This window comes from Monodon monoceros, unplaced genomic scaffold, assembly GCF_005190385.1.
Source record: "Monodon monoceros isolate NGI ecotype Baffin Bay Population unplaced genomic scaffold, NGI_Narwhal_1 Super_Scaffold_2, whole genome shotgun sequence".
In the NCBI taxonomy this organism is placed as follows: domain Eukaryota; kingdom Metazoa; phylum Chordata; class Mammalia; order Artiodactyla; family Monodontidae; genus Monodon; species Monodon monoceros.
The window spans coordinates 86496348-86515623 of NW_021703776.1; the positions used below are offsets into that span (position 1 = coordinate 86496348).

At 40.0% G+C, this 19276-nt stretch overlaps 1 protein-coding gene across 2 annotated transcripts in view; it reads left to right on the plus strand.

Annotated features, from left to right (window-relative positions):
- Positions 1 to 15714, plus strand: part of LRGUK (leucine rich repeats and guanylate kinase domain containing) — a 118188-nt gene extending 102474 nt beyond the window's left edge. For both annotated transcript variants that reach the window (XM_029233839.1, XM_029233840.1), the window contains exons 17-20: positions 1935 to 2023; positions 3867 to 3986; positions 10144 to 10292; positions 15350 to 15714. In XM_029233839.1, the coding sequence (XP_029089672.1) occupies positions 1935 to 2023; positions 3867 to 3986; positions 10144 to 10292; positions 15350 to 15480 (489 nt within the window). In that variant the 3' untranslated portion in view covers positions 15481 to 15714. The remainder of the gene's footprint in view (positions 1 to 1934; positions 2024 to 3866; positions 3987 to 10143; positions 10293 to 15349) is intronic.
- The last annotated feature ends 3562 nt before the right edge of the window (positions 15715 to 19276 follow it).

Consider the following 19276-nt stretch of genomic DNA (forward strand, 5'->3'; position numbering starts at 1 on the left):
TATTCCACCCCCATCAGCTTTTTTTTAGTGTAAAACCCTGTCTTAGAAGGGAGCCCTAGTGGATTAGTTTCAAGAATTCACAGTTGATCCAGCTCCTGCAGAACTTACTGTGGACCCCTTATTCTTACCTACTATTAGAATGGAAACAACCCCTCCTATGTTTCAGCCGTGGTTTCCAAAGTGTCCTGCTATGCTTCCTAGTGAATACTTCTTAGCTATCTTGGGGCTCTCCTGTTCTCAGGTCTTTTAGTCACCCTGTTTCTTTCTTTGGCTTCCTCTTACATAGACACTGATACCATGCAGGTGTTGTGGTTATTGTCACCTGTATTGGGGGATTTGAGGGGAGCTTGTCACCTAGTTTTCTTGTAAATGTTTGATATGTTTTCATTTTGCTATTTAGTTGCTATATCTGTTTTTACGTGGAAATTCTGGAAGGTCCAAAAACTATGCTTCCACTACCACTGTCATCTTCCCAGTCATGGTATAATTTAGATCAAGGATCAATATAAGAAAAAAATAAGGATGGTATAAAGTAAAATCACAATAGAAAATGTATATACTAGTATAGAGTGATTTGGGGGAAAAATAATAACAAATCAATATGAGAATAAGACAGTGGATTTAGTTGATATCCACTTTTTATACTTTTATAGTAATATGAGACAATTTAGATGTATTTATGGAGCTATTTAAAATACAGTTTTTAAGTGGTAAAATGTAGAGTTTGTTTCTTCCTTTCTTATCCCATTATAAATCCCCTCCCTCCTACCCAGCAGACATTTTCTCCTCATTATGCTTACACAGAACCACAGAGATGATGGTCAGGGGAACAGTAAAGTGGTCTTGGCAATCAAATATCCACCTGAGAGACTGTGTTCAATGAGTCTGCATGTTAGCTCTTGTGTCATGTGTCTAAGGAACAATTTCACAAGCTTGACCTAGAATTTCTCAACGGCATGTATAGTTATAAAACAGCATGTGCTATCTTTGGTTTTTTCCTCTTTTCAGTTGCCTTTTGACACCAGATTATAAACCTTTTGAATGCAGAGACTATGTTTTTTTTTTTCTTTTCTTTTTTTTTGGCTGCATCGGGTCTTAGTTGCAGCATGCAGGATTTTTTGTTGCAGTGCACAGGCTTCTCTCTAGTTGTGGCATGTGGGTTTTCTCTCTCTAGTTGTGGCGTGCAGGCTCCAGAGTATGTGGGCTCTGTAGTTGTGGCACGTGGGCTCTCTTGTTGAGGCGCACAGGCTCAGTAGTTGTGGTATGAGGGCTCTCTCTCTAGCCATGGCCCACGGGCTTAGTTGCCCTGCGGCATGTGGGATCTTAGTTACCTGGCCATGGATCGAACCCGCATCCCCTGCATTGGAAGGCAGATTCTGTACCACTGGACCACCAGGGAAGTCCCAAGACTATGTTTTTTGTATCTTTGTATCCCCATAATCAAATGCTCACCAAGTATTTAGTGATAGTGATGGGGTGTTGGTGAAACATGGGAGGAAGACCTCCCAATCTGTCCTATTTCAGGATCATACTTAACATCGTTGGATATATTCAATCAGTTAGTTACTAGGTGTGCTAAGATCTGGTAAAACTAAGAAGACAATAATAGTCTGTATCCTTAAGAGATAATCTCATTAAAAAGATAAAAAAATATATATAAACATGATAGCTTAATAAAAAATTGCCTCATTATTATTTAGATGTCAGATAAAAGTTTACATATTAAATTGTAGTCTTCATAAAAATATTTCTATTTTATTTATAAAGTTTTCTTTCTTTCCACTGAACAAATATTGTTTTTTAGGCCTATGCTTTTTCCCTTTTTCTTTCCACACATTTGGCAGTCTCTAGCAAGAAGACAATGATTATAGCTATTTTAGTCATCTGACATATTTTTAACTTCAGTATAATTTTAAATCATATTTCTTGCCTAGGAAAGAGAGTCTATGGCGAGACAGTATGAGACAGCCCGGCAGGCCCTAATGGGAAAGACACCTCCTCATCACACATTCCTGTTTCAAAGGTAGTGATTTATCACATTTATTTACACCTGGGCATCTTTAAATTGATTTTTTAGTATCCAGATATACCAAATGAATCTTAAATCATCAACACAAACAGGGACCTTTGTACTAAAATGGACCCAGTGGTTCAGTAGTAAACCTAGCACTAGAAGTTGTATTTCCCTTTCATTTATATATATATTTAAAGGCACAATATACTCACAGCTACTAGAAACTGATGATTTTTTGCAGTCTTTGAAGACTGCAAAGAATGATGTTTCTGGTGGTGTTTGAATATGAGTATCAGCCTTCGCCAAGGCTTTGATGATGGAAGGTTAATTATATCCTGTTGAATATCCTATACTTGTCCTTCATGAATCTCAAAAAATAGTAGTTAATGATTTGTGGGATCATTTGTTTAATGTCTCCTTTACACATTAAACTGTAAATTCCATCAGGATGGGGACCATTGTATCTTTATTAAGCCATGAATTCTTATTCCTTAATATGCAATGTTTCACTTAGTCCCTGATGCATAGTAGAGGCTTCATGGATATTAGTGGCTATAATAATTATTGTACTATTAATTATTACATGTGAAGAGGCACATTTAGACTTTAAGATTTACTCAAAGTGAATAACCACGATGTTTATGAAATGTTTGTGTTTATTTTCTCATGAATGTTATAGGCTTCAGTATTCTGAATTCTCTTTTCTGTGTGACCTTTTGGGAAATTTGAGTAATAAAGTGAAATCCCTGTTTTCAGAAAGTCACTAAGAGCACTGACAAGACCTTAATTATAGTGTTTTAAAGAGCTTTTTAAAGTGCGGTGAGTCGAGGAAGCAGAATACAAAAGCCATTTTAAAATGTTTTTCAATTTCACTTCTCTTTATTGTCTGCAATATTAAGCGATCCGTTAAAAATCTTTAACCAATATAAATTAAGTTTTGTCTTTGTCTGCTATATAGCAAAAAAAGTGTGGTTAATTTTCTCCACATTGGCAAGCTATCTTTGGATAGTCTGATTCAAAACGCAGGCTGTGTGGAATATACAGAGTTCTACTGGGGGGATGGGAGGGTGGTGGCCAGGAGATGGGCACTGTCCCCCAGAGCAGCTAAAGCTGGGGCCTGTGCGACTTCTCACCAGCAGAGTGGCCATGCCTATTGAAACACTGTGGACACTAAGCTGTTTTAAATCTGAGCTCCAAATGGGTTATACTAGGGCAGGAGGATGCTTTGAATTTTCATGCATTTATATGCAGTCGGGCTACTTTGCACATAGCAACTCTATTTAGCAAGTCTAGAGTGAATAGCAGTAGGATTTATTCACTAAAAATAGTTAATGATTCTTTTCAAGTCACTCTGGGGAAACAGGCTAGTATAGATGAAAAATAGATATTTTATGCTAGAGTTCAGTTGAAAGTACAATATTAGAATTTTTATAAATATTTTCTGGTATTATTTCAAAGCATTAGATTATAAACAAAACTGGAAAATATCTATTTCAGTTTTTATAGCAGTTGATATATTGCTGGACTTCACATAACAAATGAATGAGCGTTTACAATTGAATATGTACTCATCAGGAGGAAGAAAATCTGCCTATATTAATGCCTTAATTGATAAGGAATATTCAGAAAAATACAAATTTGGTTAATCTACAAATTAGAATGTAATAATGCCAGTGTCTAAGGCAAGCTCCGACGTGAATGCTTATGAGTGTATATATTACATTATTCCAAATAGGTTTTATTGGCGTGTGCATTTACTTGGGACGTGTAAAGGTCAGTATTTAGGTATTACATGTGTGTACGCTTGGTATTATTACAAAATTCTGTGGATTTTTTCAATTTCCAATTTCAGGGGTCTAGTACCAGCACCCGTCATCAACAGTCTACGTTGTTTTACAGCTTTAGAACTAAAGAAAAGTTTCGAGCTTTATGGAGGTTACTTTAAAACTCCCTTTGGACCTTCTGAAAAGAGGTGAGTTGAGTTTTATTGGATAGAATAAGTTATTTTCTGCTGGTTAGTTAAAATGATGGCACTCATCCTTAAACTTCAGGGAATTCCTAAAGCTGGGAAGCAGGGCCCCAACTCCCACTATGGAATTTGAATAGAATAGATCCTGGCCCTCTAGGGAGGGCACAGGCTTATAACCTAAGTTCACTGGAACCTACGAAGCTTCTCTTTGGGACTTTGAAACTTGAGGGAGTGACACACTGATGCAGGGGCAGTTAGAGATCATTCAAGTCACCAGTGGTGGAAGAATCAAGAATCCATTGTGGAGCGCAAGCAATGGTGTCTACCAGTCTCTTCCTGTATTGCAACTTGGCTGTGTTCTTGGCACCTAGCTTACCTTTGCTCTTGCCAGGTTTAAAAACCTGGTTCTCTAGTTTTCCATTAAATCTATAAACTACCAAATAGCTTTTCAATAACTCCCTTTTTGATATTTAAACCCCTTATAGACCAGACCAGACCCCTCACCACTGATTTTAGTGCTTGGCTTTTGTGGGTATTCTATTACATTCCATTTCTACCTCAGCTGTTTCTGCCACTACCATTGACTATGTCTCTGTAGGACTTGAATCCACACTTCCCAAGCAAAGATCTGGCCGGTTGAGTCAATCACTATCTACTACGGGTGCCACTCTTGAGTAGAATCTCTAGCCAGAGCCCTCATAGGTAACAGGCTGGTCTGTAGATTTGTTGCCCTTAGGTCAAGCAACCATCCTTTATCCAATCATCTGTGGCCGGAGCAGTGACAGAGAATCAAGTAAAGAACTCTTTAGAAGGGGTCCGTGGGTTTGGTCTCTCTGAATGCATGGCAACAAAGTAGACAAGAGTGACTGGAAGCAAGCACACTAAAACATTAGCAGTGGGTCTTCCTCTAGATTTATCAGTTATTTTCATTTTCTTCTTTTTTCCTGTAACTTCTAAATCGTCTGCACAGGATATATATGTTTTATTTTTATATCCTAAAAAAATTATTAAAAATCCATGAGAATTTGATGAAATATTCAGTAAATGGGAAAAATTGGTCCTAAAGATACAATTAAGTTTCTTATATCACTCTATATGTTAAAACAAATTTTAGATAAATTATAAAGAGTTAAGTACAAATCAATGCTTATAATATAAATGGTGTGTTAAATGTCAGGTGCACATGTATATCCAGCATAATATAGGTTTAAAAATATTCATGTGTATGTATAGAAAAAAAACGCTAAAAAGATATATACCAAAATAGTATCAGTTATTATCTTCTAGTGGTGGGATTGTGGCCAATTTTTATTTTCTTTGTTCTTCCCGATATTTTCAACAATGAGCATTTCATAATTTTTGAAGTATTAATATAACTTTAAAATATTAATATGTCATTTAAACAGTCTGCCACAGCAAAGAGATGTTTTATGAGGGTGATGTGTCATAATGAGAGTGTCAATTTAAAAAAGGAGTAATGCTTTCCTTTATTTCTGAGTTTTATTATTGTAACGCTTTGGGTTTCCTTTCATAAATTTGATGATGAAAAACAACAGACCCCACTGAATGGCCACCCAAGTCTGCACATCTCACTGGATGCTAGAGACTCTAGATTATAGTTAGTTAACAAATTATAATAACAGTGTTGAAACTGTAGATCTCTGAGGATTTATTCACACTCTGGATTTTTAGTACAGTTAGGTAGCCTGATAGGAGTACAGTGAGAGAAAGAATATCTTAGTTTAGGCTGTTATAACAAGTTACTGTAGGCTGAGTGGCTTAACCAGCAGACAGTTCTTTCTCACACTTCTGGAGGCTGAGAAGTCTTGAGATCAGGGGGCCAGCGTGGCCGGGTTCTGACGAGGGTCCTCTTCCTGGTTTGCAGATGGCTGGCTTCTTGCTGTGTCCCCACATGGTGGAAAACAGAGAGAGGAAGCAAGCTGTCTTTCGTTTTTTCTTATAAGGGCATTAATCTCATTCATGATGGTTTCATCTCCTGACCTAATTACCTCTCAAAGGTCTCACCTCCTTATACCATCATATTGGGGGTTAGGATTCCAATATATAAATTTGGGCAGGGTGAGGTAGGGACACAAACATTCAGTCCATAGCAGAATTAAAAAAAAAAAAATGCCTACTAGGCTGCAGTGGGCTTATTTATCATCTGTTCCCACAGTGAAAAGGGTGGGTCAGACGTTCACTCAAGTCTGACCCTTCCCTTGTGGTAACACATGTGCCTTTCAACCCAGCCACTTTTTGACTCCTGACTTTCAAAGCATTTTCATTTACTCTTAATACTTCCTTTGATACAAAAGAAAAGTAATCGTTTGAAAGGCAGAACTTGCTCTGTGATCCCTTTTTGGGTGTGTGTTTTAAATGAAGAGATATTCTTTTCCAAAAATAAGAGACCAAAACACATGTGTTTTGGGTTGAATTGTGTACATAATTCAACTCCCCGCAAATGTACATATTGGAGTCCTAATCCCAGTACCTCAGTGTGTGACCTTATTTGGAAGTAGGGTCATTACAGATGCATTTAGTTAAGATGAGGTCAGACTTGGGAAGGGTGAACCTTTAATCCAATATAATTGGTGTCCATATACGAAGGAGAAATTTGGACATACACACACACACACACACACAGAGCAAGGGAGCTTGGGTGATGCAGAAGCCAAGGATGGTCAAAGATTGCCAGCAAAACACGAGAAGCTAGTAGAGAGACCTGGAACAGACTCTCCCTCACAGCCTCAGAAGGAACCAACCCTGCTGACATTGATCTTGGGCTTTTAGACTCCAGAATTGTGAGACAATGACTTTCAACCATTCAATCCTCGGTACTTTGTTACGGCAACCCTAGCAGGCAAATAAAATATATATTAAAAATCCAGTGAAGGGCTTCCCTGGTGGCGCAGTGGTTGAGAGTCCGCCTGCCGATGCAGGGGATGCGGGTTCGTGCCCCGGTCCGGGAAGATCCCACATGCCGCGGAGCAGCTGGGCCCGTGAGCCACAGCCGCTGAGCCTGCGCGTCCAGAACCTGTGCTCCGCAACGGGAGAGGCCACAACAGTGAGAGGCCCGCGTACCGGAAAAAAAAAAAAAAAAAATCCAGTGAAATTTTTGGTGCCATTTTCTTTCTAAGTTCCCTTCAACATACTCTATTTATATCACTTTGGAGATTTGGCCATAAAATCTGTGGATTATTGTTTTTTTTACTAAAAGAAGGAAGAACATCTTTATGCTTCTATAGTTTGGAATAAAAGATGTAACCCATAAAACCTAAATGCATCTAAGTCTGTGTTCAGGGGGAAAAGACTCAGTCTGGTCATACTTCTAGAGAGAAGACCCCAAGCATGGGTTAATCACGGCCCTTTTCCACTGCAAGGGTAGAGGAAAGAGTTGTTCAGTGACTGGAAAATCCAGATATTGGCAGTACTGGTCTCAGTTTATATACTTCTCTAGGAAGCGCTTCTTGGACAAGCTCACTTACCTTACATGGAAGCAAGAAATTGGGAAACAAAGTCTTCTAGGAGCGTGGGTGTTCTACCCGAAGGGGGCTAGCATTCTGTGAGGGGGTCCAAAAGCTGTTGTCTAGTAACAGGAAGACAGACCCAAGAACTCTGTCCAACCTAGTAAGAGGTACCCCCGCCTTCAAGCAAGCCATTAGACTTCTCTAGTTGATAACCAGTAGTCAAAACTTCTAAGCAGAACCCATAGGCACAGGGAGATTGCCCCATCCCGGAGTATCCCTGCCTGGGAATGTTGATGCCATCTGGCCCTGGCTGTAGTTGATAGGAACTTAGGTCCAGCGAGCAGCCCATGTCCATGCTCAGCAATATGGAAGCTTTCCAGGAGCACTTGTTCTGGATTCCAGCTGTGAACTACCGCCCAAGAGCTGCAGCCTCTGCTTGCCATTCAGACACATTGGACGTGTCCCCTTAGTATGCCTACACCACCCACTGTATTTCATCCTGGGTCAAGCACAGGCCCAGAGAGCTAATTGTACTGTGTTTCCAGTGATAGAGCTCCTGGGGACACCTCATTGAGACTTGCTTCTACCCTTTACATCTCTGGTAGTCATAACATCATCCTGGTAAGATGTGGACACTCTCACTTAAATGACAGGTTTTATCTTGAATAGACCCAATTTGGATCAGCCTTTGCTACTGCTATGTATGAACTGAAGTTAAATGTGGAATGTGAACAAGTGGAGGTCAACTTGAACTTGATCCTAGACTCGTACTTCTTTGCTGAGATGGGAATCATTATGTTGGAAATACAGAGAAGAAAGCATAATCATAGCCACCTACTAGGCTTTGCAGTAAACAATTATCTATTGATTTTCAACATTTTAAATCAACCTTTAGCTAAATTATGAAAAGACATAACTATGAATACAAAACTTAATACAGGGCTTCCCTGGTGGTGCAGTGGTTGAGAGCCTGCCTGTCAATGCAGGGGACATGGGTTCGAGCCCTGGTCTGGGAAGATCCCACATGCCGCGGAGCAACTGGGCCCATGAGCCACAACTACTGATCCGGCGCGTCTGGAGCCTGTGCTCCGCAACGAGAGAGGCCGCGACAGTGAAAGGCCCGCGCACCACGATGAAGAGTGGCCCCCGCTTGCCGCAACTAGAGAAAGCCCTCGCACAGAAACGAAGACCCAACACAGCCAAAAATAAATAAATAAATAAATAAATAAATAAATTTTAAGAAAAACGTAATACAGTCAATTTTGACAGTAAAAATTTCCAGTGACAGAGTTTAGGAGGTAGAGATGGCAAGTGAGTATCATCTGCTGTTGACGGAACAAGAAATGGGGATTTTTAAATATGATTCACAAAGATGTAGATCTGACCGATGGAGGGACTGAAAACAGTGATAGAACTGTTTGTGGGGAGAGAAATGGGGGGAGGTTATTAAGTTAGCTGAATCCTTTTTGATCATAGCAGAAATCTCTATCAAAGGTATGTTTAAAACTGGCAAGTCAATAAAAATCAGTGACATTTAGAAATAAAGAGTTTACTGTCAGAATATTGAAAAGCATTTAAGGGTGGTTGGCTCTCAGGAGAATGGAATTGGGGTCACTGTTGCTTTCTGTTTTCAGCCTCTTCTATGACTTAATTCTAACCGCATGCGTTTAATAAGCTGATTAAAGCGTTAATGAAATGCTTCTAAAGAAATGAGGAAAATCGCAGAAGAAAAGATGAATATATTTTGATTATGTAAACATTTTAAGTTGCTCTAGGTCCAAAACAAATTAAAAAGGAAAACAGGAAGCTATATAAAATATATATTAATAACATATAATACACTATATATGATATATAGTATATGTAACATCTAACATATATAATATATTGAATATAATATACATGTTTTATGTTATATATTTAATTTATAATATATAATTCAATATATAATATATAACATATATAGTCACATAAATTGATATGGAAAACATTTAGATCCTCAAAAGAGAAATGAAGAAAAGAGGTAAATAGTTCACAAAAGCTAATTAATAAATACAAGAAATAATGTTTAATCTTGCCATGAGCCAAGCTCAGCTGTTCACAGTGCTCGCTCTGCAGGATGAGCTCTGCCTCAGTGGAGCTGCTTTCCCCAGAGGAAGCCAGGAAGCAGGTGGAGCCCAAAGGAGAGCAGCCAACTGGTAGGAAGCCCACTGGCCCAGACACAGAGACTTCAGGCACCCAGGTCACACCCCAACCTTGTCCTAAAAAGGGGGACACAAAACTAGCCTTAGGTATGCCCAATGTGTGGTCCAGATCAGGCCCCCTAACACGCTTTCATTTTTCTCTGTCCTTGAAATAGCAAGGAGTGCCCTATATAAATTGCACTTGATTCTGAAGTCCTAGGAATTAGGATCCATGCCTGACCCATCTTGTTTTATAGACTCCAGCACCTCTCAGGATGCCTTGCTCTTAGAAGATATTCAGTGATGTTTTGTATAATGGATGAGAAGTTTATGCTAATATGTACAGTATTTAACATATCAGCTGCTAATAGGTCTTGGTACCTATGTATCATTGAAAACTTTAGCTCAACAGTGATATGTTTGCAAACTACTGAATGATTTGACAAAGATAACCCAATGATCATATGGCCATTGATGGTATTTCATCTCAAAGATACATTCATTTTTCAGTGGCATGGATTCCAGTGATTCCATGAAATACTCTGCATTATTTGAGTCTTGTCCATGGTCAAAAGACTTGCCTTTTCGGCCTCCGGAAGACAGCATTTATTCACACCCAGAATCAACAATAGGTGATATTGAGGATCAGGCCCTAAAAGGTATGAGTCATTTACATATTGTTCTCATATAAATATTAATATTATAATTATATCTATTTCCCACTGTCTTTCTGTTTCTGATTTTTTTAAATTAAATGTGTGTTTAAAGTTGAGAATCTCTCCTTTGAGGCAGGCTCGGTTATTTATCCCCCATTGTAATAGATGAGAAACAAAGTTAAAAAAGATCAGAAATGTGCGCAGTGTTGCTTAGCTACTTAGAGTGGACTGCTGCTCTGCCCATCTGGCCACACTGCCTGCAGGGGTGTTCTGGGATGAGGGGCACGTGCTCTCGAAAGGAGGTTTTAGCAACTTGGGCTACATTCAGTGAAGGTGAAGAAACGCAGGGAAGTTTTCATATCACTGACCAGTCTCCTGCCCTGGGGGTCTGGCAGAATCCTGGCGGTTTGGGATTTGAAGGATCAGGCCAGCCCCTCCTCTTCACCTCCTTTTTACACCTTACTCCCCAACAGACTTGTGAATGCATGTCTTCTGGCACAGACAGCATGGCCATTGCATTTTTGTCTCTGGCAATGTTCATAAAGAACATTGAGTAAAGACATTAAACGGTGTGGGGAGGCTGAAGGGCTAGAGGTGAAAATGGAAAAGGGAGAGAGTAACCCATTATGGGGCTCTGTGAGCAACTGATAGAGGAATGAATAAATTGGGCGGAATTCTCTAGGACCTGGAGGCTAAGAGAAGCCACCATTAGTAGCCTGCGGGGGGTGGGGTGGTCTGCCTGAGACCAGAAGAAGACTTGAGGATCCCCTGCTTCCTCAGGTGACCACGGGAGCCAGAAAGAGTACAGACGTGTTAGGTCGCCAGGGACAATAGGACACAGTAGGTGGCATCTCCAGAAGGAAGGTCCCGAATCAGGCACCTTCTAACCATTTCAGAGGTGGACACCCTCTTCAGGTATAGCTGTATTCAGGACAGCTGACCGAGATAGGGTATTTTCCAGCATTTTACTCATAAGGGAGGACAGAAGCAATAAATTAGAATCTGTTGGCCTGAAATAAACAGACTGCCAGGTATTTCTCCAGCCAAGATGGGTTTATTAGTGATCACTTCGGGGTCTACAACCACAGTGAGCCACATGCAAGGCCGCACAGGGCAAAGGAAGGAGAAAGCTTCTTATAGAGAGGGAAAGGGAATTGGGAGAGCTTTAGTAAACCAAGAGTCCATGGCTTTTCATTGACTGAGTCCTTGCCAGGAAAGAAGAGGAGACTTCTTCCTTTGGGGCTCTGCTATGGTCGCAGGGCGTGAGAGGCTCCCCCTTCTGGTCTCCCAGCTCCACTTCATGGAGGTTTCTGTTATTAATTTTTTACAAGTCCCAAGACTCAAGTTCCAGGATATAATCCCAAATTCTCAAGTAGACATACTATGTCATCTCACAGGATGTGTGAAGTGTTCTGGGCACTCTTTTAAAGGCTGTGAGCTGCCACTTCAGAGCCTGAGGGAACCCAGGAGCCCTGGAACAGACATGTCCTCAAAGCTCATCATGGTTCTGGCTTCCCACAGGTCTTGTTCCCAGACCTTTCCCATCTCATTTTCTCTCCTCTGCCTGTATCCTTCCTTATAAATGGGATACTTAGAGTTGAAAACTACATTCCAAACATAGTCTGGCCAGAGCAAAGGGGTGCTGTTACCCGTGGGGCAGGGCTGTGGAAAGAACATTGCATTAGGAATCAGAAGACCTGGATTTTGGTTCCATTTCTACTATTGTCTGGCTGTACAGTGTTGGGCAAATCAATTAATGTCTGAGCCTTAGGAATAATAATACCCATCCCACAATAATATAGTAATATCCTATATTACTGTAATATATATACTATAATGTAATACATAATATAATAATACAGGACCAGCAAGGTAGGGTATGGTGTAAGTAAGAAGTAAAGTGCTGGATATCTGCTAGGTATTATGATTGTAAATTTTTATGCACATAAAAGATTGTGGTTGTTTTCTGCTGGGATGGTTTCTGGAGATTTATTTCATGTGAATGGGCCAGGTTTTCCTGTTTCTTTATGTGCATTGTGATCCCGTGTTGAAAATTGGGCATTTGAAAAAGCAGCTACCTCTCCCAGGACGTAGACTGGCTCCGTGCAGGGGACGCCCTTCGCTGACTGGTGGGGCATGTTCTGAGCCCAGGGTCAGTCCAGTGTGAAGGCTCAGGGTCTTTTCAGTCCCTTTCCGGGCGTGCCCTTTCCCTGACCTCTGTGTGTGCTTTCCCCCAGTTCCCCAGTATACACAGATGCTTTTAAATGAATGTATTAATTGCCCTAAGCATCTTTCTCCTGCTTTTTCTTGGAGCCTTAGCTGTTCTGTGGTGTTCCTCAAGTAAGAATCTCTTGTCCCAGGCGTCTTTAGGTCTGTGCCTCCTCAGGGTTTTTCAGGAGCCCTGCCCACTGCTTCCTATGGCTTCCTCTAGCCTGAGATCCCAGCTGTGCCACTTCTAGCCATCTGGGCTATGAGTTAGGTGACACAGAGGCCAATCAGGCTGCCCCTAGATGGGCTCTCAGGAGGGCACTGGGAGCCAGGCCTCTCTTCCCCCAAACTGTACTTCAGCCCCTTGGGAGGGGGAGGGGCAAAGGTGAGTAAAAACATGAGATTTCTTACCCTTGCTAATGTGGTTTTTTCATGGTTGGGCGTTCACTTGGTTGCTGTAGATCATTGACTGATTTCCAGAGCTCCTATTAAGTTATTTTAGCTAGTCTCTAGTTTTTTTTTTTTTGGGTTTTTTTGCGGTACGTGGGCCTCGCACTGTTGTGTCCTCTCCCGTTGCGGAGCACAGGCTCCGGACGCGCAGGCTCAGTGGCCATGACTCACGGGCCTAGCCGCTCCGCGGCATGTGGGATCCTCCCGGACCGGGGTACGAACCTGTGTCCCCAGCATCGGCAGGCGGACTCTCAACCACTGCGCCACCAGGGAAGCCCTCTAGTTTTTCTTTTAATGTTTCCCTGGGAGAACAGGGGCCTGGAGCTTCCTAACCTGCCATCTTGCCAACATCTTTCTGTGGTGATTTTCTCAGAAATCACATCACACTACTGGCTCTGGGTCAGTTAAACCCTCATTTTTTTTTTTTTCATACGAACTGCCAAACCAAGTTTATATCATCCAGTATATGTGCTGTTGATTTTTTTTTTTTTTACATAAATGCAACTTTTATCTTCAGCTTTTTATCCTTTTGGTTTCAGCCCCACATTCCAACTTGATTAGATCATTTGGGGTCTTGATTCATCTTCCATATTTACTACTTTATAGATTTCTATTCAGCCAGCAAACATGCCACCTATGCCTTTGTCATTGTTGCTGTCAACATTGGGACCCAGGACTTGGCTAAGAGAAACATCCTGTGACAAGTCTTTGGACACTGACTTCCAGGGAGAGTCTACCTGCTTTGTGACGCTTACTCACATCTCTCTAGTGCATTCACACAAGAAACTGCGATGCGTGCCTTGCATTATATCAGTCGTATTTTCTAACTCAGAGGTCAGCAAGCTTTCTGTAAAGAACCAGACAGTAAATGCTTTTGGCTTTGTGGACAACATAGAATTTTTTGCAACCACTCAACCCTGCCATTGCAGTGTGAAAACATCCATAGACAATATGTAAATGAATGGGCATGGGCTGGTTTCCATTAAACTTTATTTACTAAAATGGGCTGCAGACCAGATTTGTCCTATGTGCTATAGGTTGTTGACCCCTGCCTAAGTAAAAGGGAAATTAAGTTAATTTGAAATAATTTTTCTTTGCAAATCCCTTCCAACACTTATCACTCACTACAGTTCTTTCTGAATGCACAAACCATTTCTTTAATAAACTGGAATTTGCTGAGGTTTAAAGTCAGGTGTGCTGGTTTGTAGATCTTTATTTCCATTTTTTAAATGGCAATATTATTTGCCTCCAGTACTTTCCTCATTGCAATGAATTCTCAAAGACCAGACACTCTAAAATTACTTCTGTCAGTTATTTCAGCACCCTGGGAGGTAGCTTACCTGGGTGTGGACAAGGGAACTGATGTAGAAGGGAGGCCTGCTCTTCTATTGTCTTCTTTCTTCTTCGGGGCCTTTATTTGCTTAAGATGTTTTTGTTACCCTTTCCAGCTTAAAAAAATATCTCCATGATGAAAAAAAAGTAGAAAATAAGGAGGAGCCTTTTCTTTTTTCTTTTTTTTGGCTGCGCCGCATGTGGGGATCTTAGTTCCCCAACCAGGGTTCGAACCCACGCCGCCTGCAGTTGTAAGCGTGGAGTCGTAACCACTGGACCACCAAGGAAGTCCCTTTTATCTTTTTTTGTCCTCTGTTAACAGGATCTCATCTTCTCAAGGAGTATGCCATTCTTGCTCTAAATATACCTTAAAAAGGTCCATTTTGCCTTTAACATTTTGGATTGCATTGGTTTGTTTAATAAGCTGCGTCTTCCCGATCTTATAGGTCACTCCATTTTGCTCACTTCCTGTAGAATCCTCTGCCTCACTCTCTCAATCCCTCCTACACTGATTTCTCCCCACTGAGAATTCGGCTTCCTCTGTGGCCACTATGCTTCCACCTTCAGTCTCATCTTCCAAACTCCTCTTGCTTCCATAGTCCCCAGAGGAACCTAGCTCTGTGGTTCATCCTTGGTGTCTTCCTCCTTGGTTAACAAGCCAGTCTTAAAGGGCATTAGATGAGTTTTCTCTAGGAAGGACTTCAGAGTGTGTGTTTGTGTCTGTGCTAAGTCTACTCACATATGATTGAAAAGGAATATGTGCAGGGCATTATTACAGAGGGTATGAATGAGCAGGGTAGAAGAGTAGCATAGGAATTGCTTGCTGTAGCAACCTTCTGGTCATTGGGCAAGTCTACCCGGCCCAAGGTTTGTCCAACCACGCACATGATATATTCTCAACCTCATCCCTTATTTTTCTTATTTGGGTGTCATTTATTTCTTATAGTTTGTTATGAATGAATTCTAAAAGTTATTCTGGTTCTTACATCATGCAATGTTTATTTTCTTTGTTTAGTGTACCAAGGGGTTAACTATACATACTGTATCTTTTTTTTCTTAATGTTTTACAGCACTACATAAACAGGTATTTCCATGTGAAAAAGGGTCTCTCCAACACAGAAGACACACGATCTCAAGCATCAGTCGCCCAGGTTCCAACACCAAACCCACCCTCCCTCCGATCCCTCAGGGCCGCAAGTAGACCCGTACCTGACATTTGATCTTAACATGGAAAACTTGCTCTGATCATGTCCAGTCCCTTTGTCTCACCTGGCCATGGATCCTGGCTATTCCTCACTCAACCAACTACCTACAAAAGAATGTTCTATATGCCTTAATTCTCTCAGTTTCTTTTGTGATTCTCTGAATAGTGTCTATCTTTTTTAAAATGTAAGTTATTCTTAGCTTTTATAAATGGAATTTCAGTTTTTCCCACAGCTATGAATGAATTTTCTAGCTGCTTCCTGCTCTGAAATATCAGATGGCAAAATCTCCCAAGATCTCTGCCTTGCTACATGCATAGTGATTGTGGGATAAAGACAATGAAGATTGTGCTCTTAAAATTTCAATGCGTCCATTTATAGCATTAGTGTATACTTTACAGGATTGAAATATTTTGTCCTTCTCATTATGAAAAAATTATAGAGTTCCATTTAACTTCTGACCAACGTGATACCTCAAATTCCTTTAGCAATATGAAGGAATAAAGAGTATCAGGTATTTCTTTTATTTCACCCTTTTTTGACTCTGATTATGAAAGGTTTATAAGCAATTTTCATTGTCTTTGTGGTTTCACTTCCTGCCATCTGCAGAAGAAGAATTGAGCAGTTATAGGCGAGGCTGGTATTCGGCTGATTTGTGTGAGCAAGACTATGCTGGTTGTTAAAACACTGAAATGCACCCGTTTGGATGGGTAAATGGTCTTTCCTCTGAATCCTCTGTGCATGGTGATTCATGGGAACAAGAGCCTTCCCATAGTACAGCATTAATTGTTAAATATTTTAAATATCAAAATCCTCTAATGCTTTCCTTTTTAAAAAATATCAAAACTTCCTTTGATAATCCCCTTTCCCGTAACTCAAATTTGGATGTAACACGATTTGCTGTTGGCTCCTATCTTCCACCTAGCCCTGTTCTCAACAGGAGCTGGTTAAAGTTCTTTTCTTGGGGTGGGTAGGAGAGGCTGGGAGGGGGAACGTGGAGGAGAGTACAAGGCTGAGCCGGAGAAGGGAGGCAATGCTCTCTGGAAAAGTAGGGGTGCAGAGAGTGGGTCGCTGTGCCCCAAGGATTCACCAGCATCATCTAATCTTTTTAAAAGTTATTATAAAATATTTTAGACACAAGGGAAGATATAAAAATAATAGTTTCAATTTCAAACAATATGGAAGAGATGCTTTTAAAAAACAATTTCTCCTACTAAGCACAGCTAAAAGCATAGAAATTATATATATAACAAAGGTAAGATTGAGAGTTAGAAGGAAGAAGGCAGACCACCTGAGGACCCTGGGACCTGAGTAATGACATAATGGTAATTTCCCTGGGTCTCCTTTTGCCTTAGTTATCCTAAACTGGGTGCTGGAGAAGCTAAAACCCCAAAACACTAATGATACAGACAACAAAATTTCCAACAAAGAGCCTGCTCCTTCTAGCTAAAAGACTAGGAAAGGAGCAGACTAGCAACACAGAAACCTTTTAGACAAGGACTGCTTTACTCCAGCTAAATACTGTGAATAAAATTCTGGCCCCGTCCTTTTTCTCACCCTTGTTAGCAAAGGCTTCCACACTTTTCTAGCTGTAACAATGTTCCCCTTCTCTTCCCTGATGTGATAGTATCAGGGAAATTTTTGTGGAGAGCCAGGATGTTTACCACCACCCAGTGTTAATAAGAACCCCCTCTCAGAGTATCATTGAAGGCTACTTAGGGACCTAGACTGCCATTCCTCACCTGGTAGTAATGACGCACCTTTTCCCCTTCCCATCAGGTGGTGTCAGAGGTCTTGTGGAGGTCCAGCACCTTCACCACTGACCTGTCTCCTTGCAGTGTCAATGGAAGCCATGTGAGGACCTAAACTTCCACACCCACTCAGCATTAATACAGCATCATTCCCACTTTTCCTACCCTAAGTGTCAAGAGAGGCCAAGTGGAGAACTTAGACTTCTACCTCCACCTGGCAGTAATGACTCAGTGCTCTCTCCCCAACTGGCATGGTGTCAGAGAAGGTCAACTAAACAGAAGGTTTAAATAAGATCCAGAGTCTCATACTATCCAAAATGTCTAAGATATAATAATAAAACAATACTTATGAAGAATAAGGAAAACCTTAACTTAAATGAGGAAAGTCAATCAACATATGCCGACACAGAGGTGAAACAGATCTTGGAATTATCTGACAAGGATTTTAAAGCAGCTGTGATGAAGATGTTTCAACAAGCAATTATGCACATGACTGAAACAACTGAAAAAGAGACACAATCTTAGCAAAGAAATAGTCTTGAAAAGAAATAGAAGATATAAAGAAGAAACAAATGGAACTTTTAGAACTGAAAATGCAATAACTGAAATTTTAAAACTTACTGGATGGACTCAACAGTAAAATGGAGAGGACAGAAGAAAAAAATCAGTGAACTTGAAGACAGAGCAATTTTAGTTACCCAATCTGAATAACAGAGAGAAAATAGACTGAAAAATAAAATGAGCTCCAAGGATATGTAGGACTATATGAAAAGATCTAATGCTTATGTCATTAGAGATCCAGAAGAACAAAAAAGAGTATGGGGCTAAAAAATTATTACTGAAAATTGCCCCAATTTTGCAAAAGCCAAAACCCTACAAATTCAAAATGATGAATCCCAGACAGGAAAAACCCAAATAAATCTGCAACAAGACACATAATCAAACTTTGTCAAAAAAACAAAGAAAAATATCTCAAAGCAGCAGGAGAGAAACAATATCTTAATTATAAGGAAAAAACAAATCAAGTGATAGCATATTTCTCATCAGAAACTATAGTACTGCCAGAAACCACAGAAATGGAACAGCATTTTCTAGTCCTAAGAAAAAAAAACCTGTCAATCTGGAATTCTCTATTCAGTAAAAATGTCCTTCAGGAATGAAGGAGGAAATCAAGACATTCTCAGGTGAAGGAAAACTAAGAGAATATATTGACAGCAGACCTAGCCTAAAAGAATGGCCAAAAAAAAAAAAATTCTTGAAACAATGAAAATGATAAGGTAATTTGAAACATAGAAAAGAACAGTGGAAATAGTGAAAATATGGATAAATACAATAGAAGTTCCTCCTCATCTTGAGTTCTCTAAATTATGTTTGATGGTTGAGCAAAAATTATAACGTTGTCTGATGTGGTTCTCAATATATGTAGAAGGTATATATAATTTAAGGCAATTATAAACAGGAGTAAAGGGACTTAAAAGGAGGTAAGCTTTCTACATTTCACTCAAACGGTTAAAATGTCAACACCGGGAGACAGTGATAAGTCATATATGAATAATATAATACCTAGGATACCACTAAAAAAGCTACTTCGTGAGATACACTCAAGAGCACTATAGATAAATAAAAATGGAATTTTAAAAATGTTCAAGTGACACATAGGAAGTCAGGAAATAGAAAACAGAGAACCAAAAAACTAAACAAAATACCAAAAGCAGCCTTAAGCTCTACCATAGCAACAGTTACATTAGAGTAAATGGTCTAGATACACCAATTAAAAGGCAGAGGTTGGCAGAGGGGGTTAAAAAAACATGACCAAGTTATATCATGTCTACAAGAAATTCACTTGAAACTTAACAACATAGGTTGAAAATAAAAGAATGGAAAAGTGTTTGCATATATCATGCAACCATTATCAGAAGAAAGGAAGAGTGGTAATATTTGTATCAGATAAAGTAGGCTTCAGAGAAAAAAAATTACAAGATATAGAGATACATTAAATAAGGATAAAAGGGTCAATCCACCAAGAAAACATAACGTGATTAAC